This window comes from Eulemur rufifrons, chromosome 29 (genome assembly GCF_041146395.1).
Source record: "Eulemur rufifrons isolate Redbay chromosome 29, OSU_ERuf_1, whole genome shotgun sequence".
In the NCBI taxonomy this organism is placed as follows: domain Eukaryota; kingdom Metazoa; phylum Chordata; class Mammalia; order Primates; family Lemuridae; genus Eulemur; species Eulemur rufifrons.
In genome coordinates this window covers 11,179,805-11,197,247 of record NC_091011.1, presented here as the reverse complement: position 1 = coordinate 11,197,247, position 17,443 = coordinate 11,179,805, and the positions used below count along the sequence as shown (strand labels likewise).

The following is a 17,443-nucleotide window of genomic DNA, read 5'->3' as shown; positions in this document are numbered from 1 at the left end:
TAAACTGAGGCAGAGCAGGCACGAGGTGTGTTGTCATCACATAGAAGAGATGAGGCAGGTCTCTGATGTCCGGTCTCACTGTTCTGACCAGGTGTGTTACCGTCGCAACGGCCACAACGAGATGGACGAGCCCATGTTCACGCAGCCACTCATGTACAAGCAGATCCGCAAGCAGAAGCCCGTGCTGCAGAAGTACGCCGAGCTGCTGGTGTCGCAGGGCGTGGTCAACCAGCCGGAGTATGAGGTGCATCCCTGCGGCTCGATCCCACGGCCCTTCCTGGAGCTGGGGAGGACTAGCACAGGCCAGCCCCGGGGCTGGTTCTCACTTTTGCAGTTATGAGGATCCCAGTGAAAGCCTGTGAAATATTTACAACTACAGCATTTCAGCGCGTAACTTTTTGGAGGGTCTGGGCTACCGAGATGCTTTGTAAAGGAGGTGGGCCTTAAGCAGTGTTTTGGGGAGAAGAAGGGCATATTATGGAGACAAAGTAGTGGCTGCATAATAGTTTTTCTCAGTTGACACAAATTGTGCAGGGGTGAGAGGTAGGTGGAGGGTCCACCTTGGCAAAGGGCCTGGTGTAATCTGGATGGTGAGTGCTGGTTGGTTGTGAGTGGGAAGGCCCATGCAGGTGCCCCAGGGAAGGAGAGGAGATGGGGGCATGAGGAGCCATGTCTGGAGCGTGGGAACAGAAGAGGGCCCAGATCAGGGCAAATGCCAGGGGTGGAGTGTGGTAAGGAGCCATGAGAACTGCATCAGTTCTCATGAAAAAATACTGGGGGGGGGAGCCTCAAACTCTGAGCAGGATCTTCACCCAGCAAATGTGGGGAAGAAACTATTGGGAGTGACGAGAATAATATACTTGGGCTTCTCGCAAACCTCAGAAAGGTTACACTGGGGAGGACTAGACCTGGAGGCTGGCGGCGTCTGAGATGTTTTGCACTCAGGAGTGTGGGGGTGTGGCAGGGCGTGCACAGCGATTGTGCACTGTGCCTGTGACTGCTATGTTTTTCCCAACCCTCCAGGAGGAAATCTCCAAGTACGATAAGATCTGTGAGGAAGCTTTTGCCAGATCCAAAGACGAGAAAATTTTGCACATCAAGCACTGGCTTGACTCTCCCTGGCCTGGTGAGTGAGGAAACGATGCCACAAATAAGCTCCTTTGTGAATCTGACGTAACCATGAATCCTCTTCACGGAAAAAACTCAGGCTCCCCTGTCCTCCCCCACAACACACAGTTGCATGCACCATTTCAACAAAGCTCCCCGTGGACCCTGGACTCAGACCCCTGGACTAGTGCTGTCTGGGGAACGTGGTCCAGGCTACACTCACTCTGATTCTCCCCAGAATCATGTTCTACCACAGTGTAGTCCCTGGAAAAGTAGAGCAGTTTCTCTGCAGTGTCTCCTTTTCTGAAGCAGAGGCCATGCTTCAGCTGTCCTTCCTCTCCCAGGCTTCTTCACCCTGGACGGGCAGCCCAGGAGCATGTCCTGCCCCTCCACGGGCCTGACAGAGGATATTCTGACACACATTGGGAACGTGGCCAGCTCCGTGCCCGTGGAGAACTTTACCATTCATGGAGGTAACAAGCTCTGTGCCGGCCTGTGGAAACGTTGGGGTGCAGGCCAGAGGCAACAACTCTCCAGGGCTGTGCTTGGCCCCTGTCTCGTGTCCTGTAGAGATTCCCTCTCTGCCCTGCTCAAGGCCCATGGAGTGGTTGGGTGGGGCTGCCTCTCCCACCCTTTCCCTTCAGCATGGTCCTACCCTTGCTCAGTAGTAGAGACTGAGGTCACAGCTTTTCCATCGAGTTGGGAACCCGCAAGCCCTGGGTGAAGAAAGCCGCTCACCCCATTAGCACACTGAGGAGCGAGGCCTGGGCCTGCAGCGGCTGGTGAGAGCTGTGTTTCTGCAGGGCTGAGCCGGATCTTGAAAACTCGTGGGGAGCTGGTTAAGAACCGGACCGTGGACTGGGCTCTGGCAGAGTACATGGCGTTCGGCTCACTGCTGAAGGAGGGCATCCACATCCGGCTGAGCGGCCAGGATGTGGAACGCGGCACGTTCAGGTAACGCTCGGCACGGTTTTCTTTGCCCTTCAAAGAGTAGGAGATGGGAGGGGAGGGGCTCTGATAGGGACAGGTTTCATACGGTTTTTCTGTGGACTGGCGAGTGGGAGGCAGAGCTCAGGCGGTGATGCGAGTGATGGGGAGTGGCTGGCAAATACAGGTGAAGCTTCACTCGCTCCCCTGCTGCTCACCTCCTCCTGTGCAGCCTGGTTCCTAACAGGCCACTGACCAATACCGGTCTGCGGCCGGAGGGGTTGGGGACCGAAGTTCTGGAAGACAGTTTCTAAGTCCCATTTGTCTCAAGCTAAAAGCTCCTCTCTCTGATTTGCTTTGGGTGTTCTTCTTTTAAGACCTGGGTGGTGCTGAGCTCCGCAGCTAGCTGCCAGGCAGGAAGTCCAGGTTGCAGCAAGGGAGATCTGTACTCCATGCGGGGCCCAGCACATTTGCTTGACAGGTCAGCGCTCTGGTTATTATCTCTGTTGTCCTGCCCCAGCCACCGCCACCACGTGCTCCATGACCAGAATGTGGACAAGAGAACTTGCATCCCCATGAACCACCTGTGGCCCAATCAGGCCCCCTACACCGTGTGCAACAGCTCACTGTCTGAGTACGGTGTGCTGGGTGAGTGCCCGGAGCCCGTGCCGCCAGGCCCCCCACCTCCCTGCCCCACCCCACCGCCCACTGACTGGTGTCCTGGATGTGGTTTTCTCCTTCCTTTGTCCCTTACAGGCTTCGAGCTGGGCTTCGCCATGGCCAGTCCTAATGCCCTGGTCCTCTGGGAAGCCCAGTTTGGTGATTTCCACAACACTGCCCAGTGCATCATCGACCAGTTCATCTGCCCAGGACAAGCCAAGTGGGTGCGGCAGAATGGCATCGTCCTGCTGCTGCCCCATGGCATGGAGGGCATGGTGAGCCCCTGGCCCTTCCCCGCCAGACCTAGGACTTGGGAGCGGTCTGCTTAGGACCCTGACCATAAAGACTGGCACCAGAGCCAGTGGCTCACACCAGACTTCTGAAGGCTCTGCCAGTGCTTCTCGCCCATCTGAGATGGGAATGTCACTTTGGAAGGTCAGAGTAGCCCATCTGGATGTGGCCAGCATGCCCCATCCCTCCCCCGCCCTGGATGAGAAGCAGGTAGTGCTGATGGGGACCACCCAGAGGCGCAGGTGTCCACAGGACGTTCAGCACCTGCAGGCTCAGCCTGCTTGGCTCCCTCCCAGCCCCCACACCCTGTTTGGGGCTGTCCCACTCCAGGGGCCCCAGTGTGACACAGTTTTAAAACTCTAGTGTGGAATGAGGAGCCAAGTGCTTCCCTGGTGGGAAGGGGAAAGCATTGAGTCCTGCTATCAGGAGGAAAGATAACCAGAAATGAGCAAGTTGCTTGAGGGGGAGGAACAGCAAATGCAGCAAACGTCAGCATTCAGGAGCTCCCAAACTGTAACTCATGTGTCTGGTTCCAGGGCCCAGAACATTCCTCCGCCCGCCCGGAGCGGTTCCTACAGATGTGCAATGATGACCCAGACGTCCTCCCAGTGAGTAGAACAGGCCCTGCCCACCTGACAGCCCAGCCGCCCTCGGGGCGTCTGGCAGGAACCCTGGAGAGGAATGTTCTGTCTGGACGTCCTGAGGTGTCACACAGACCTTCGCTCTGTCCCGCTTCCTCTAGCTGGGGGGCTCACATGGGTGGACAAGTGTGGCCTGTAACTTCTGGTTTGCCCGAGACTGGAGACGTCCCAGAGCGTAGGAGAAAGTGCGGGGCTGCCTTTATCTGCTTCCTGCTGTTGCCGAAAGCGCAGAAACTCTCAGCAAGCAGCTCACTGTGAGCTCTTAGGGTGGATGCTGCCTTGACTCACGATTCAGGCAGACACTAGAGGAGAGAACTTTGGGGGTGATTTTAGTGAAACTTTAAGAGCTCAAAAAAAACTATTGGGAGTCAGTTTCTAAGGAAGATTAGAATCGGTTTTCGGTAGAACTTGAATCTCTTAAAATAGCATCTGCTTCATGCTGGGCAATAGCTTTCAGAGAAACAGTAGGGATTAGTGGGACTGAGACTCTCCAGGGTGTGAGGCCGGCTGGCTGAGCCTGCTGGACTTGTGCTTGTTAGTGTCCGCTCACATCTCCAGGTGAGTCAGGCACCTGAGGGTGGGCCTGTGGTGCCTCCTGAGGCCCCTCTGCCCTAGACCCCAGAGTGCTCAGTGCTGCCACCTGGCCTCTGGCCGTTTCCTTCCTTGCTGCAGGACCTTCAAGAAGCCAACTTTGACATCAATCAGCTGTACGACTGCAATTGGGTTGTTGTCAACTGCTCCACCCCTGGCAACTTCTTCCACGTGCTACGACGCCAGATCTTGCTGCCCTTCCGGAAGCCGGTCAGTGTCAAGGCCTCTCTTGGTCAAACTGGGCCTAGCCCTGCTCTGTTGGTGCAGGGAAGCGCTCCACTGAGCACCTCTTGCTTGGGTTTGTCTAGATGGCACCCACAAGGGGAGTGTAGACAGAACATAGCATCAGGGAGCCAGGCCTCCTCCTCACTGCTGCTGCCAGGGAACTGCGTGTTCTCGTCCCCCAAGTGGGACCCTCACGTGCTGCTGAGCACCACGCGCAGAGTGTTCAGCTGAGGCTGTGGGCTCCAGCCCAACAAGGAGGGTGGACATTCGAGCACGTGGTCATAGAGGGTGTGCTGAGCTCTAGAAGAGAGAGGTGAACCCTGGTGGGGGCCAAGGGAGTAAAGAGTCCCTGGCAGCCACTCCTGAGCTAGGTGTTGAAGGGTGAGTAGAAATTGGTTGGAGGTGTAAGTGGGACAAGTACTGCACAAGAAGCAGGCAGCGGGGGCAGGGGTCCAGGGAGAGTGCCCTGCTGCCCTGGGATGCTGCGGGGGTGGGAGTGTAGGACTCAGGTTCGCAGCGCCATGTGTCCCCCGCAGCACAAGGACCCACAGGGCAGAACAGCCCTGGTGCCGCTTGGTACTGGCTTTGTCACAGCTTTAGATAGGCTGTGGGTGCATTTGCTCTGGGAGTGCCGAGAAGAGACTCAGGGCTCTTTCCTGGGTACGGAGAGGCAGGGGGTGGGGTGCCGGGGGCTTCGAGCGGGCTGCCATGGGCCCTGGAGGGAGTGGGTGCCGGCTGAGGGGAGGTGAACCGCAGGGAAATTGATGGTCTCTTTTCCTCCTCCTGCCTCTTCTGACATCAGCCTCCCATTGAGAGCTGGGAGGGCAGGTCATTGTGTTCCACTTCCTGAAGATTGACACTTGGGCAGTCCCTTGCTTTTGACCTTCCTTCTGGACTTAGAACCCCGTCTATCATGAACCTGTTGTTCTGTATTTCAGTTAATTATCTTCACCCCCAAATCCCTGCTGCGCCACCCTGAGGCCAGAACCAGCTTTGACGAGATGCTTCCAGGTGGGTGTGAGGGCGATGGGCATTTCCTTGGGGAAATGGTGGGTTTGGGGCTTCTCTGCTGCTGCCCTGTGGTGTGTATGGGGCTGATATTTGTGAATCTCCCCATGGCTTTGCCATACCTTTGGTCGTGGGGTAAAGACCCGTGCCACCAGATGTGGAAGGTCACAGCTTACATGCAGGCTGATCAAATGTCACGCCTCACATCCAGTCCGGGGCTGCTGCCTCTCACATGTGAGCGTCCCAGGACTCCTTCAGAGGCGGGGACGCGAGTCTGAGATTGCGAGCAGTGCCGCCGTCTGTGGCCTCCTCCAGCAGGCGCGTGGCAGGTCCCCACCAGCTCCAAGCCTCAGCCCCAGAGCAAGTCCTTCAGGACAGAGGCAAAGACACTGGGGGGTAGGCCCTGCCCGGTAACAGGCCAGCTGCACCTGTGCGAAGCTGCCTGTGGCACTGAGACTGCCACGTGGATAGCGGAGTGCAGGTGGCTGACACAGCCTTCAGCTGCCCGAACGTCCCCAGGGCCCACAGGGCCAGGAAACTGCATCCTCCCAGCTGCCAAGCCCCCTTTAGTCTTTTGTCAAGGTAAACTCTGTTCTGTTTGGGTTTTTTCCCCAATTTTTTTTTTATTGTGGTAAAATTCAAAACATAAAATTTACTGTTTTTAACCTTTCTTTTTTTTTTTTTTTTTTTTTTTTTTTTTTTGAGACAGGGTCTTAACTCTGTCACCCAGGCTAGACTAGAGTGCAGTGGCATCGTCATAGCTCACAGCGACCTTAAACTCCTGGGCTCAAGCGATCCTCCTGCCTCAGCCTCCCAAGTACCTGGGATTATAGGCGTGCAATGCCACGCCCAGCTAATTTTTATGTTTTTTGTACATTTTATGTTTTTCATGCCGCTCGGGCTGGCCTCAAGCAGTCCTCTTGCCTCAGCCTCTCAGAATGTTAGGATTACCAGGCATGAGCCACCATGCCCAGCCTTTAGCAGTTTTTAAATGTATAGTTCAGTGACTCATTAAGTATATTCACATTGTTATGCAACCATCACCATCATTCATCTGCAGAACTCTTTTCATCTTGAAAAACTGAAACTCTGTCCCCATTAAACCGTGTTCCCCTCCTCCACCCCTGGCAACCACCATTCTACTTTCTGTCTCTATGAATTTGACTACTCTAGGGACCTCATATAAGTGGAATCATATTAATATATATTTGTCCTTTGTGGATGGCTTATTTTACTTACTATAATGTCTGCAAGGTCCATCCTTTTTGTAGTTTGTGTCAGAATGTCTTACTTTTTAAGACTGAATAATATTCCATTATATGTATATTCCACATTTTTGCTATTGTGAATAATGCTGCCATGATATGATCATGAGTATACAAATACTCTTCAAGTCCCTGTTTTCAGTTCTTTTGGGTGTGTACCCAGAAGTGGGATTGCTGGACCATATGGTAATTCTATTTTTAATTTTTTGAGGAACTGCCCAACTTTTCCACAGTGACTGCATCGTTTTACATCCCACCTACAGTGCACAAGGTTCCAACATCTCTGTATCTTCATCAGCAGCACTTACTATTTTCTGAATATTTTAATAGTAGCCATCTTAGTGGCTGTCAAATGGTATTTCATTGTGATTTTGATTTACATTTAATCATTAGTGACATTGAGCTTCTTTTCATGTGCTTGTCAGCCATTTGTGTATGTGTGTGTGTGTGTGTGTATATATATATATTTTTTTTTTTTTCCTTTAGAGAACTGTCTATTCAAATCCTTTGCCTGTTTTTTAATCTGGTTGTTTGTTTTTTTGTTGTTGAGTCTTAAGATTTCTCTGCATATTCTAGATACTAATTCCTTTTCAGATACATGATTTGCAAATATTTTCTCCCGTTCTGTGGGTTTTTATTCTGTTGATAGTGTCTTTTGATGTACACATTTTTAATCTTCATGAAGTCTAGTTGGTCTGTTTTTTCTTTAGTTGCCTATGCTTTTGGTGTTACATCTAAGAAATCATTGCCAAATCCAAAGAGTTTTATTGTTTTGGCTCTTACATTTAGGTCTTTGACCCATTTGAGTTAATTTTTACATATGTTACTAGGTAAAGGGTCCAAATTTCATTCTTTTGCATGTGGATATCCAGTTTCCCCAGCACTATTTGTCTGAAAGACTAACCTTTCCCCATTGAGTGATCTTGGTAGCTCTGTCAAAAATCATTTGACCATATATATGAGGGTTTATAGCTGGGCTCTCTATTCTGTTTCATTGGCCTATATGTCTGTCTTTATGCCAGTATTATACTCTTTTGATTACTATAACTTTGTAGTAAGTTTTGAAATCAGGAAGTATGATTCCTCTAACTTTATTTTGCTTTCTCAAAATTATTTTGGTTATTTGGAGTCCCTTGAGTTTCTATAGAAATTTTTGGATGAACTATCCTATTTCTGCAAAAAACATCATTGGGATTTTCATAGAGATTGCACTGAATTTGTAGATTGCTTTGGGTAGTATTGGTATCTTAATAATGAGTTTTCTACTCTTTGAACATAGTATGTGCTCATATTTATTTCTGTCTTTTTCTTTCAGCAGTATAATTTTTTTTTTATTTCAGCTTATTATGGGGGTACAAAAGTTCAGGTTATATATATTGCCCATGCCCCCCCATCGCCCCGAGTCTGAGCTTCAAGCGTGTCCATTCCCTAGACAGTGCACATCGCACTCATCAAGTAGGTATACACCCATCCCCTCCCCCCGCCCCCATCCCCCCCCAGTCAGAACTTCAAGCGTGTCCATCCCCCAGACAGTGCACATTGCACTCATCAAGTAGGTATACACCCATCCCCTCCCCCGTGCCCCCACCTCAGTCCGATACCCAATTGGTGTTATTCCCAAATGTGCACTTAGGTGATGATCAGGGAAACCAATTTGCTGGTGAGTACATGTGGTGCTTATTTTTCCATTCTTGGAATACTTCACTTAATAGAATGTGTTCCAACTCTCTCCAGGAGAGCCAAAGAGATGCCATATCACCGTTATTTCTTATAGCTGAGTAATACTCCATGGTATACATATACCACATTTTACTAATCCATTCATGAATTGATGGGCATTTGGGTTGTTTCCACATCTTTGCAATTGTGAATTGTGTAGCAGTATAATTTTATAGTTTTCATTGCACAAGTCTTTCCCCTCCTTGGTTAAATTAAGTATTTTACTCTTTCTGATGCTATTATAAATGGAATTGTTTTCTTTTTTTTTTTTTTTTTTTTTGAGACAGAGTCTCACTTTGTTGCCCAGGCTAGAGTGAGTGCCATGGCGTCAGCCCAGCTCACAGCAACCTCAAACTCCTGAGCTCAAGGGATCCTCCTGTCTCAGCCTCCCGAGTAGTTGGGACTACAGGCATGCACCACCATGCCCGGCTAATTTTTTCTATATATATTTTTAGCTGTCCATATAATTTCTTTCTATTTTTAGTAGAGACGGGGTCTCGCTCTTGCTCAGGCTGGTCTCGAACTCCTGAGCTCAAACGATCCGCCCACCTCGGCCTCCCAGAGTGCTAGGATTACAGGCGTGAGCCACCGCGCCCGGCCTGGAATTGTTTTCTTAATTTCCTTTTCACATTGTTCATTGTTAGTGTATAGAAATGCAACTGATTTTTGTGTGTTGAGTTTTGCACTGTGCTACTTTGCTGAATTTATTACTTCCAACAGTTTTTTATGCGATCTTTGGGGTTTTCTACATATAAGATCATATCACCTGTAAACGGATAATTTTACTTCTTCATTTTCAATTTTGGTGCCTTTTATTTCTTTTTCTTGCTTAATTGCTCTGGCTAGAACTTCCAGTACTATATTGAGTAGAAGTGGCCAGAATGTGCATTTTAGCCTTGTTCCTGATCTTAGGGGAAAACTTTTCAGTCTTTCACCACTGATCGTACTGTTAGCTGTGGGTTTTCATATACTGCCTTTATCATGTTGAGATCGTTTCCTTCTATTCCCAGTTTGTTGAGAGTTTTCATGTAGACATTGTTCCACTGTTCTCATGAACACCAGCCCTAGCCTCAATTAGCTGAATATTTTCTCTGATTGTGTTGAAAATTTTTATATTTGTAAAATCATGAATATGAATGGAGTAAAGATGGAATGTTTTAATATACTTACTTGTCCCCGAAGTCTGAGACAAGCCGTTTTGGAGAATAACCCAATGTTACTTGATATCCAGTGTGCCTATCTGCTATGTATTTGTTACATATCATTGCTTTTCAAAGCACTCTAGGATTGAGCAAATACATGGGCATCAGAGGCTAGGTGAGGGGGAAGCATCTCTCACCCTCAAAAACTACAGGTCCTGGCAGCAGCATGTGGCACAGTCCTTTCTCTTGGGACCCACCACTCACACACAGTGGGACAGGCCCTGGATTGCTCTCAGCCATGTCCCTGAGAGAATTAGCCTGGCCATGGGAACTCTCTTATAGGAACCCACTTCCAGCGGGTGATCCCAGAAGATGGCCCTGCAGCTCAGGACCCAGCAAACGTCAAGAGGCTTCTCTTCTGCACCGGCAAGGTGTACTACGACCTCACTCGAGAGCGCAAAGCACGGGACATGGTGGAGCAGGTGGCCATCACAAGGATCGAGCAGGTGAGCGCAGGTGGCATGGCATCCAGGTGCCGATATCCCTCCTGCAGGGCATTTGGGCTCTGGTGTCTTCACAGAACCTCCAGAACATCATCGACCAAGGTGGAGTATCCCAGGTCCCTGACCTCCCCCGCCTGGAACAGCCACCATGAGACTGCCCTTCTGGAACACCAGCCTCCCTTTGCTTGACCTCGCCTGCCCTCTGAATGTCCCCCTCTTGACCTGACCCCTTCTGTCTCCCAGCTGTCACCATTCCCCTTCGACCTCCTGCTGAAGGAGGTGCAGAAATATCCCAACGCTGAGCTGGCCTGGTGCCAGGAGGAGCATAAGAACCAAGGCTACTATGACTATGTGAAGCCAAGACTTCGGACCACCATCAGCCGCGCCAAGCCCGTCTGGTGAGGCTGTGGGCCCTGCCGGGGAGGCTGTGGGACCTCAGGCCAGGGGGTCATTATTGGGGCACACGCAAGAGAGAGATGAGACCAGGCCCACCTGGTGGCTGTTGCCCTTACTGCTCCCTGTCTCTCCCTCCCCTTCTCCCTCTCTCTCTGTCCCTGTCTCTCAGGTATGCTGGCCGGGACCCAGCGGCTGCTCCAGCCACCGGCAATAAGAAGACCCACCTGACAGAGCTGCAGCGCCTCCTGGACACGGCCTTCGACCTGGACGCCTTCAAGAACTTCTCGTAGAGCTGTTAGGGTTGTTTGGGCTGCTGCCCTCTCCACATCCATGACTGCCCCTCGCTTTCCAACTAAATAGTGCCTCAGTGCTGCCCACACCTCTGCCCTTCTCGCTGTGCCGCGCACCCCTCCCTTGCTCTTGTAGGACTTAGGCTCTTGTCCCCTCGAGTGCTTGGCTGCCCACAGGCCAGACACTGCCAGGCTGTGCTGACTTCCGTCAAGCTGAGCAGCTCTGCAGAGGCAGTGAGGAGCAGGAAGAGCCAAGGGAGCCCTACAGGATGTCCTTGGGGAGGGTCAGCTCTGGCCGTGACCACCCCCACCTGCATCACCCCCCAGGGTAGGGACTAGGCCTCGTGTGGCTTCCCAGTGTGCTGGCAACCTCGTCACCCAACAAGGCACAGGCTCTTGTATTTGAGGCCAGGGTAGTTTCATCTTGGGGCCAAGCCCCAAGGGAGCTCCAGAGTGAGATCTAGCCATATCTAGCAGAGGTTCCTAGAACGGGCCTTAGCTGTGGAGTGAACTGAGGACGACACGAGGCAGCTGGCAGGAGAGAGCCTTGGCCTGACTTGGCGCAGAGAGGGCAGGTTTGGTCTGTGCAGTATCCATTTTCTGTTGCCCCTTCAAGGGTCCTGGGCTCTGCGTGAGGCCAGGCATGGCCCTCAACCCCGCCTGGGGCTGGGCAGCACCTGGAGCCCACAAGGTCTGTGTGGCCAGGAAGCCTTGCTGGGGTCCCCACAGCCAGGCACTGGCTGCTCTGTCTTGGGCCTGCTGACCCTTCCACCTCCACCCACTCCGCCCGTGGCCTCCCCTCCTCCCACACCACCAACCGCTCTTCTTTCTTTCTGCTATTTCCCTTTAACCCAACCAATGGAGACTCTCTGATGCATCATTTTCTTTGCTGTGCCAAAGCAGGTCAGAAGAGGGACGGGAGGGGCAGGGGTGAGGGGCAGGCTGTGGCCAAGGGGCCGGCTGCACTTCATCCATCACTTTGACCTTCACAGGGACAGATCTGATTTATTTATTTTGGTTAAAAAAAAAAACAAAAACAACTTTGCATTGCATTGGCTTGACCCATAAACTAAGTTATCCATGGGCCTGTCTGCAGCGTCTTTCTGTCTGTTCCGCCTTCTCCCCTCCTAACCTGGCTGGGAGGCCAGACCGTCCTCATTGGGTGATCACCGCCTGCTGGGCAACGTGCCCCGGCCCAGCGCTGCCCAGGCCGAGGGCCCCTCACCCCACAGCCCTCTGCGCTCTCGCTCACAGGGAACAGCCATCATTGTCATAAACATGGCAGAGGCTGCTTGGGCCACCAGGGTACGTTTGGGTGCAGCCTTGTTTCTGAGCTCTCCCTGCTCTTGGGTCCTCTTCCCCACTCCACCTTGGAAAAAAAAGTACTCTGCGCTCTGTGCCTCCATGTTTGAGGTTTGAGCCAACATCCCTGTGGGCTCACCCTAACAACACACTTGTTAGTTAGTGGCCCCCAAAGCCTAAGCAACTCTCCCAACCTAGAGATGAGACCTCCATGCCAACATGCGCCCTTGGCCCCCCTGGCCAAGAGCCCACTGTCTTCATCCCTTAAGCCAGGCATTGGCCTCTTGGGGAGTTGGCCAGTCCCCCCCGAGGCAGAGTTCAGGGTCCCCTGAGCCCCCACCCTGCTCTCTAGGCAGCACCTGCCTGGGTCCCTTGATTTGTCCTGCTGCCCCCTTCACAGCTTGACTGCCAGCCAGTGCCAGGCGGAGCAGGTCCTGGGGTCAGACACTCCTGCATGTGTCTGCCCGTGACCAGCGCACACCTCCCGGCGCCTGACAGAGTCCGCCGGGCTGGGTGGGTTAGAGCTTCAAGGAAACTGCCATTTGCCTGGAGAGGCTTTTGGCCGTGTCCTCCCCAGAGGATGGAGCGTGCCATCAGCTTCCTCCACTGACTCCGGCTTGCCTGGCATCCAGGTGGTGAGCCAGGGCTTTATTGTTGGACCACAATCCAGAGGCCTTTTAGAAAGATGGCCCCGGGGTGAGCTGCCTTGCTGGAAGCTGGGACTTGCCTCTCATGCTTCCGGGCTAGCCAGAGGCAGAACATCTGGTGAGCAGAGCTGAACAGGTCCTGAGGGCGGGGAACCCTTCCCAGAGAGTGGGTGAGTTCCTGAAGCAGCTCACCAAGGTGACCCGTATGTCACCACCCACAGGCCCTTCTGGTGACAGTTGTGACTACAGGAACAGGCATGGCTCCTCTCAAAGCTAAGTAGGCGGGGGTCTCAGTAAGTCTGCGCGCAGGTCTGCAGCCCTGAGCACCTGCAAGAACGGGGCCTTGTAAAGTCTCTGGAAAGATAGGGACAATGAGACCGTGCTGGACCAGATGCCACTGCCAGCTGGGATTTTAGTGCTAAGTGGCAACGCGCTCACACATTGTCATACGAATGGTTCCCTAGTTTTGTTCAGCTTCAGTTTATAATTGAACACTTGCCTAAAATTGGAGAACAATCATTAGAAGGAAGCTCCGTGCCGTCTAGGGAGTATCCTGTGTGTTTAGACGAGACTTCAGCAGGTCAGGAGCAGTGTGAGCCAGTGTGTGAACAGAACAGCAGAGTGGCGTCAGGTGATGGCCCTGGGGTAGTAACACGTGTGGGGTACGTGGGGTGAGGTGTGGCACCAACCCCCCGCCACACCCATCTCCCTGCGCCCACTGGGCTCTCTGGGTGAGCTGAAGGGAAATGCGAACTTGTTCTTAGGATAAGACGTGGTCCCAGTGGTTGGTGACTGGGAGCAGAGCTCCCCTGAGGCTCGTGAATTGTTGAGAGTGGGACAGGGTAGGCAGGGGCATCAAGAACCTGCCCAAGCCGTGTCACTGTCAGGTGGGACCAGAGTCCAGGCCCGACCTGGCTTCCTTTGCTTTTCTGGATATAAAGGACCCGAAATACCTGAGTGAGACAAGTCAGTGACGATTGTCAGCGAGCTCTGCCCGGGAGGGAGCTTCCTGTGGTCTGAGCCAGTGCCGTCCAGGGGCGGCCAAGTGAGGGGCTGAGGCTTCACTCCTGTGTTTGTGCAAAGGCACACCTAGAAGAGGCTGCCAGGCCCCCTGGGGTGACGAGGGGGCCTCCGCCTGAATTTCCCCCAGCAGAAACAGGGATGTGAGTAATCCCCAGTGCTCCTCAGTCCTCACTGGGCTCGGGTAGCGAGCTCCCTTTGGGTAGCACTCAATTGGGATTGGACTGAACAGAAATAGTAGAAAATTTCCCTGTTTAGGATTCCATGGTCCTCCAACCAGTGAGTCTCCATGCAGGGGCCCCACTCAGGGTCCCCCATTCTGGTGGCTCCAGTGTCCACTGTCACACCTGGCTTGCTCAGTCCCTGAAACAAATCATCAAAGACTTCCATGCCCTGCTCACCACCCACATGGCCTCGGTCCCGTCCTCCCACGGCCTCAGGCTTCTTCACAGACCCCTCTTGCTCCCTATGTCCTCACCCCTCCCGCCCCAGCCTGTGGGGGTGGGGAGCCTCCATGGCCCCAGGATGCCATGGGAACCTCTGCTAACCCCCAGGTGCCCAGGTCTGCCCAGGCCCTGACCAGAGGGTTTCTCCTGTCCGCAGGGCTCTATCTGCTGGCACAAGAGAGAGCTTGTCAGCCTTGGGAACTCACAGACCCTGTCTCCTCTCCAGCCCTCCCAGCACAGAGCTGGAACCCTGGCCTGCCCTTGGGGACCCTTGGCCTGGACACCCTGGTCTGAGTCCCTTCCCTGTGCAGGCCAGGGGGCGGGGCCCCGTTTCCTCTGTGTAGAGACTTCTATCTCATTTCCCAGGTGCTTCCTGTACCACCCCCCACCCCAACCCCCATCCTGAAGTTTAGCCTTAACAGTTTAACACCTAACATCAACGGAGGGGCTGGGCTGTGGACCAAGGTACAGTTTTGCGTAGCTTTGGAGTCAGCAAGGCCACAGTGTCCCCCATCTGTCACCGCCAGAGGCCAGGGAAGGAGTGTAAACAACTTCATGACCAGGTTGGCATGTCCAAAGGCCCTGGTGGTCCATGGAAGCAGATGTTACCTGCACCCAGAGGTGTTGGAGGGAAGTGAGTTAGTGAGATAGAGATCCAGGTGAGATAGAATGGGGGTCGGGGGCAGAGGAGATGTCAGGAAGGTGCGCTCCCTGCCTGCGCCACCACAACGGAACTGGAGACAGCCAGTCAGAGGGGCAGATGGAGGGAGGCTGAATTTGAAGGCTTTGTGACATCCAGGTGGAAATGTCAGGGAGACTGTTGGATACACAGAGCAGAGCAGGGAGGTGCACTCTGGCTCCTATGAGTCATCTGTGGTCGGGGCCCTGGTTCAGGGGGACTGGATGAGATAGTAGGAGAAAAAGAAGGGGAGGGGGCAGGGCCAGGACAGCCAATTCTGAGCCTCTGCAGAGCAGGCGCTGAGTCTAGATTTCCAAGGGCACTCCTTTTTCTCCCCTATCCACCTCCAGATCTTGTCCCCTCCCTGGATTTTCTGTATCAGCCAGGCCAGGAACCTGGCAGTACCACTTGGCAGCCTGTACCCCTCATCCTTCCCCTCCTGCCAGGGCTATTCCAAGAGCCACCTGCTGGTCTCTCTCTAGGGCCGTATGGACTGTTGTTACTGCAAAATGATCTCCTTCAAACTCAGATTGGATCCTGTCTGTCCCCTGTAGAAAGCCAATAGCTCGCCCTGCCCAGCGGTCCGGTTGCTTAGGGGGCCCTGCTCCCTCCCCACAGGTGCTCCAGGAGGCCCGGCAGGCCTGGACAGGAACTGGGTACCCCTTCCTGTTCTCTTCATTCTCTCTGCCTGGAGTCCGTTCCCTGCCTTGTCTGCGGAGCCCACTCCCTCCCAGCCAGACCCATCTCTCAGAGCTGTGCATGTCACCATCCTGATGCTGGTGGGTTTGTTGTCCCCCGCATTGGCTGCAGTGCCTAGCACGTGGCAGGGACTCCTTTAGCCTTCCAGGATGAAGGGATACAGGCTTGTCTGTTGAATTTTCCCTCCACTGGAGGGATGGTAACTAGAGACTGGGCAGAACGGCCAGCAAGAGAGAAATGGAAGAGGACTGTGGCCACCATGTCAGGAAGCTCCTGCCTTCCAAGACTCAACACCACAGCCTCTTCAGCCACAGGGAGCCAGGTCCTGCCTAGGTTTTCCAAAGCCCGGATGGGGCTCCCTCAGCGCCCCTCCCAGTGCTTCATTCAGGACAGGTTTACTGAGCCCCGGCTCCTCGCCAGGCACCGGGGCACAGAAAGGGGCACGGCAGCAATGCACAAAGGGAGCTGCAGTGTGCTGTGAGGCCGAGCGGCCACACTCGCTCTTGGGGCTTGAGGCACCACAAATGTTGTGATCACTTTGTAAGTTGTAAGACACTTCTCTTAACCCCCTCACCCAGTGCCGGTCACTTTACCTTCCCCGAAGAGAACTCACAGAGTCTAAACGCTGCCCTTGCTCTTCTGGAGCCTGACTCCTCAAATACTACCGATGGTTTTCTGTTCTCCAAAACCAGCTTCGCCTCTGTCACCATGTGTCCCCCTCTCTGCACCCAGACCCCACCCCCAGCTCATCTTTCACTCTGCCAGCAGAAAGACGCATGGCATTGCTCATTGCTTTGTTTGTATGAATAGATACCCTAATGATCACCCAGCCAGGATTTAGGATTGAGATGTCACATATCAGTTACTGAACAGGCAACAGTTACTCACTGATTAGCAGAGTTAACTAGTCATTAACTTTTTGAGCATGCTGGCAGATGTTAGACAGTGAAGGAATGGTACTAAGGAGAAGGTGACGCCCTTGCCCTTGGAAACTTCACAGTGAGGCCAGACAAGGCTCTACACACACACACACATGCACACGCATATACACACACCACAGATTGCCAATGCTGGACCAGTATGGAGGATGGTTCACCAGTAAAGCCCCACGTGGTTCTAGCACACACAGGTTGGTTAGGAATTTTCACAGAGCAAGTTTTTAATTTTGATAGTGTCTTGGTTCATTTTGTGCTGCTGTAACAGAATACCACAGACTGGGTAATTTATAAACAATAGATGTTTGTTTGGCTCGTGGTTCTGGAGGCTGGGAAGTCCAAGATCAAGGAGCTGCATCTGGCAAGGGTCTTCGTGCTGCATCACACCATGGCCGAAGGCATCACATGGCAAGGGAGCGAGCACACAAGAGAGAGAGCAAAAGGGGGCTGAACTTACTTTTCTATCAGGAACCTGCTCCTGAAATAACTAACCTATTCCTGCAGTAACAGCATTAATCCATTCATAAAGGCAGAGCCCTCATGACCTAATCACCTCTTAAAGGTCCACCTGTCAACACTGTTACACTGGGGATTCAGTTTCTAGCACATGAACTTTGGGGGCACATTCAAACCATAGCAGATAAAGTCCAATTTATCATTATTTCCTTTTATGAATCATACTTTTGGTGTCAAGTCTAAAAACTCTGCTTAGCCTTAGATCCCAACTATTTTCTCTGATATTTCTCTAAAAGTGTTATAGTTTTGCATTTTACATTAAGTCTGCGTGATAAGGCCAGGCGCGGTGGCTCACACCTGTAATCCTAGCACTCTGGGAGGGCAAGGCAGGAGGATTGCTTGAGCTCAGGAGTTCGAGACCAGTCTGAGCAAGAGCGAGACCCGTCTCTACTAAAAATAGAAAGAAATTATATGGACAACTAAAAATATATATA

General features: G+C 52.6%; 1 protein-coding gene across 4 annotated transcripts in view; it reads left to right on the top strand.

Moving 5' to 3' along the window:
- Window positions 1–11,843, top strand: part of OGDH (oxoglutarate dehydrogenase) — a 92,341-nt gene extending 80,498 nt beyond the window's left edge. For 3 of the 4 annotated variants that reach the window (XM_069462380.1, XM_069462381.1, XM_069462377.1), the window contains 12 exons: window positions 92–244; window positions 1,024–1,126; window positions 1,452–1,580; window positions 1,911–2,061; window positions 2,555–2,682; window positions 2,791–2,969; window positions 3,522–3,593; window positions 4,299–4,427; window positions 5,381–5,453; window positions 9,919–10,082; window positions 10,323–10,477; window positions 10,645–11,843. In XM_069462380.1, the coding sequence (XP_069318481.1) occupies window positions 92–244; window positions 1,024–1,126; window positions 1,452–1,580; window positions 1,911–2,061; window positions 2,555–2,682; window positions 2,791–2,969; window positions 3,522–3,593; window positions 4,299–4,427; window positions 5,381–5,453; window positions 9,919–10,082; window positions 10,323–10,477; window positions 10,645–10,765 (1,557 nt within the window). In that variant the 3' untranslated portion in view covers window positions 10,766–11,843. The remainder of the gene's footprint in view (window positions 1–91; window positions 245–1,023; window positions 1,127–1,451; window positions 1,581–1,910; window positions 2,062–2,554; window positions 2,683–2,790; window positions 2,970–3,521; window positions 3,594–4,298; window positions 4,428–5,380; window positions 5,454–9,918; window positions 10,083–10,322; window positions 10,478–10,644) is intronic. The other variant, XM_069462379.1, reaches the window with a different exon arrangement.
- Window positions 11,844–17,443: the final 5,600 nt, after the last annotated feature.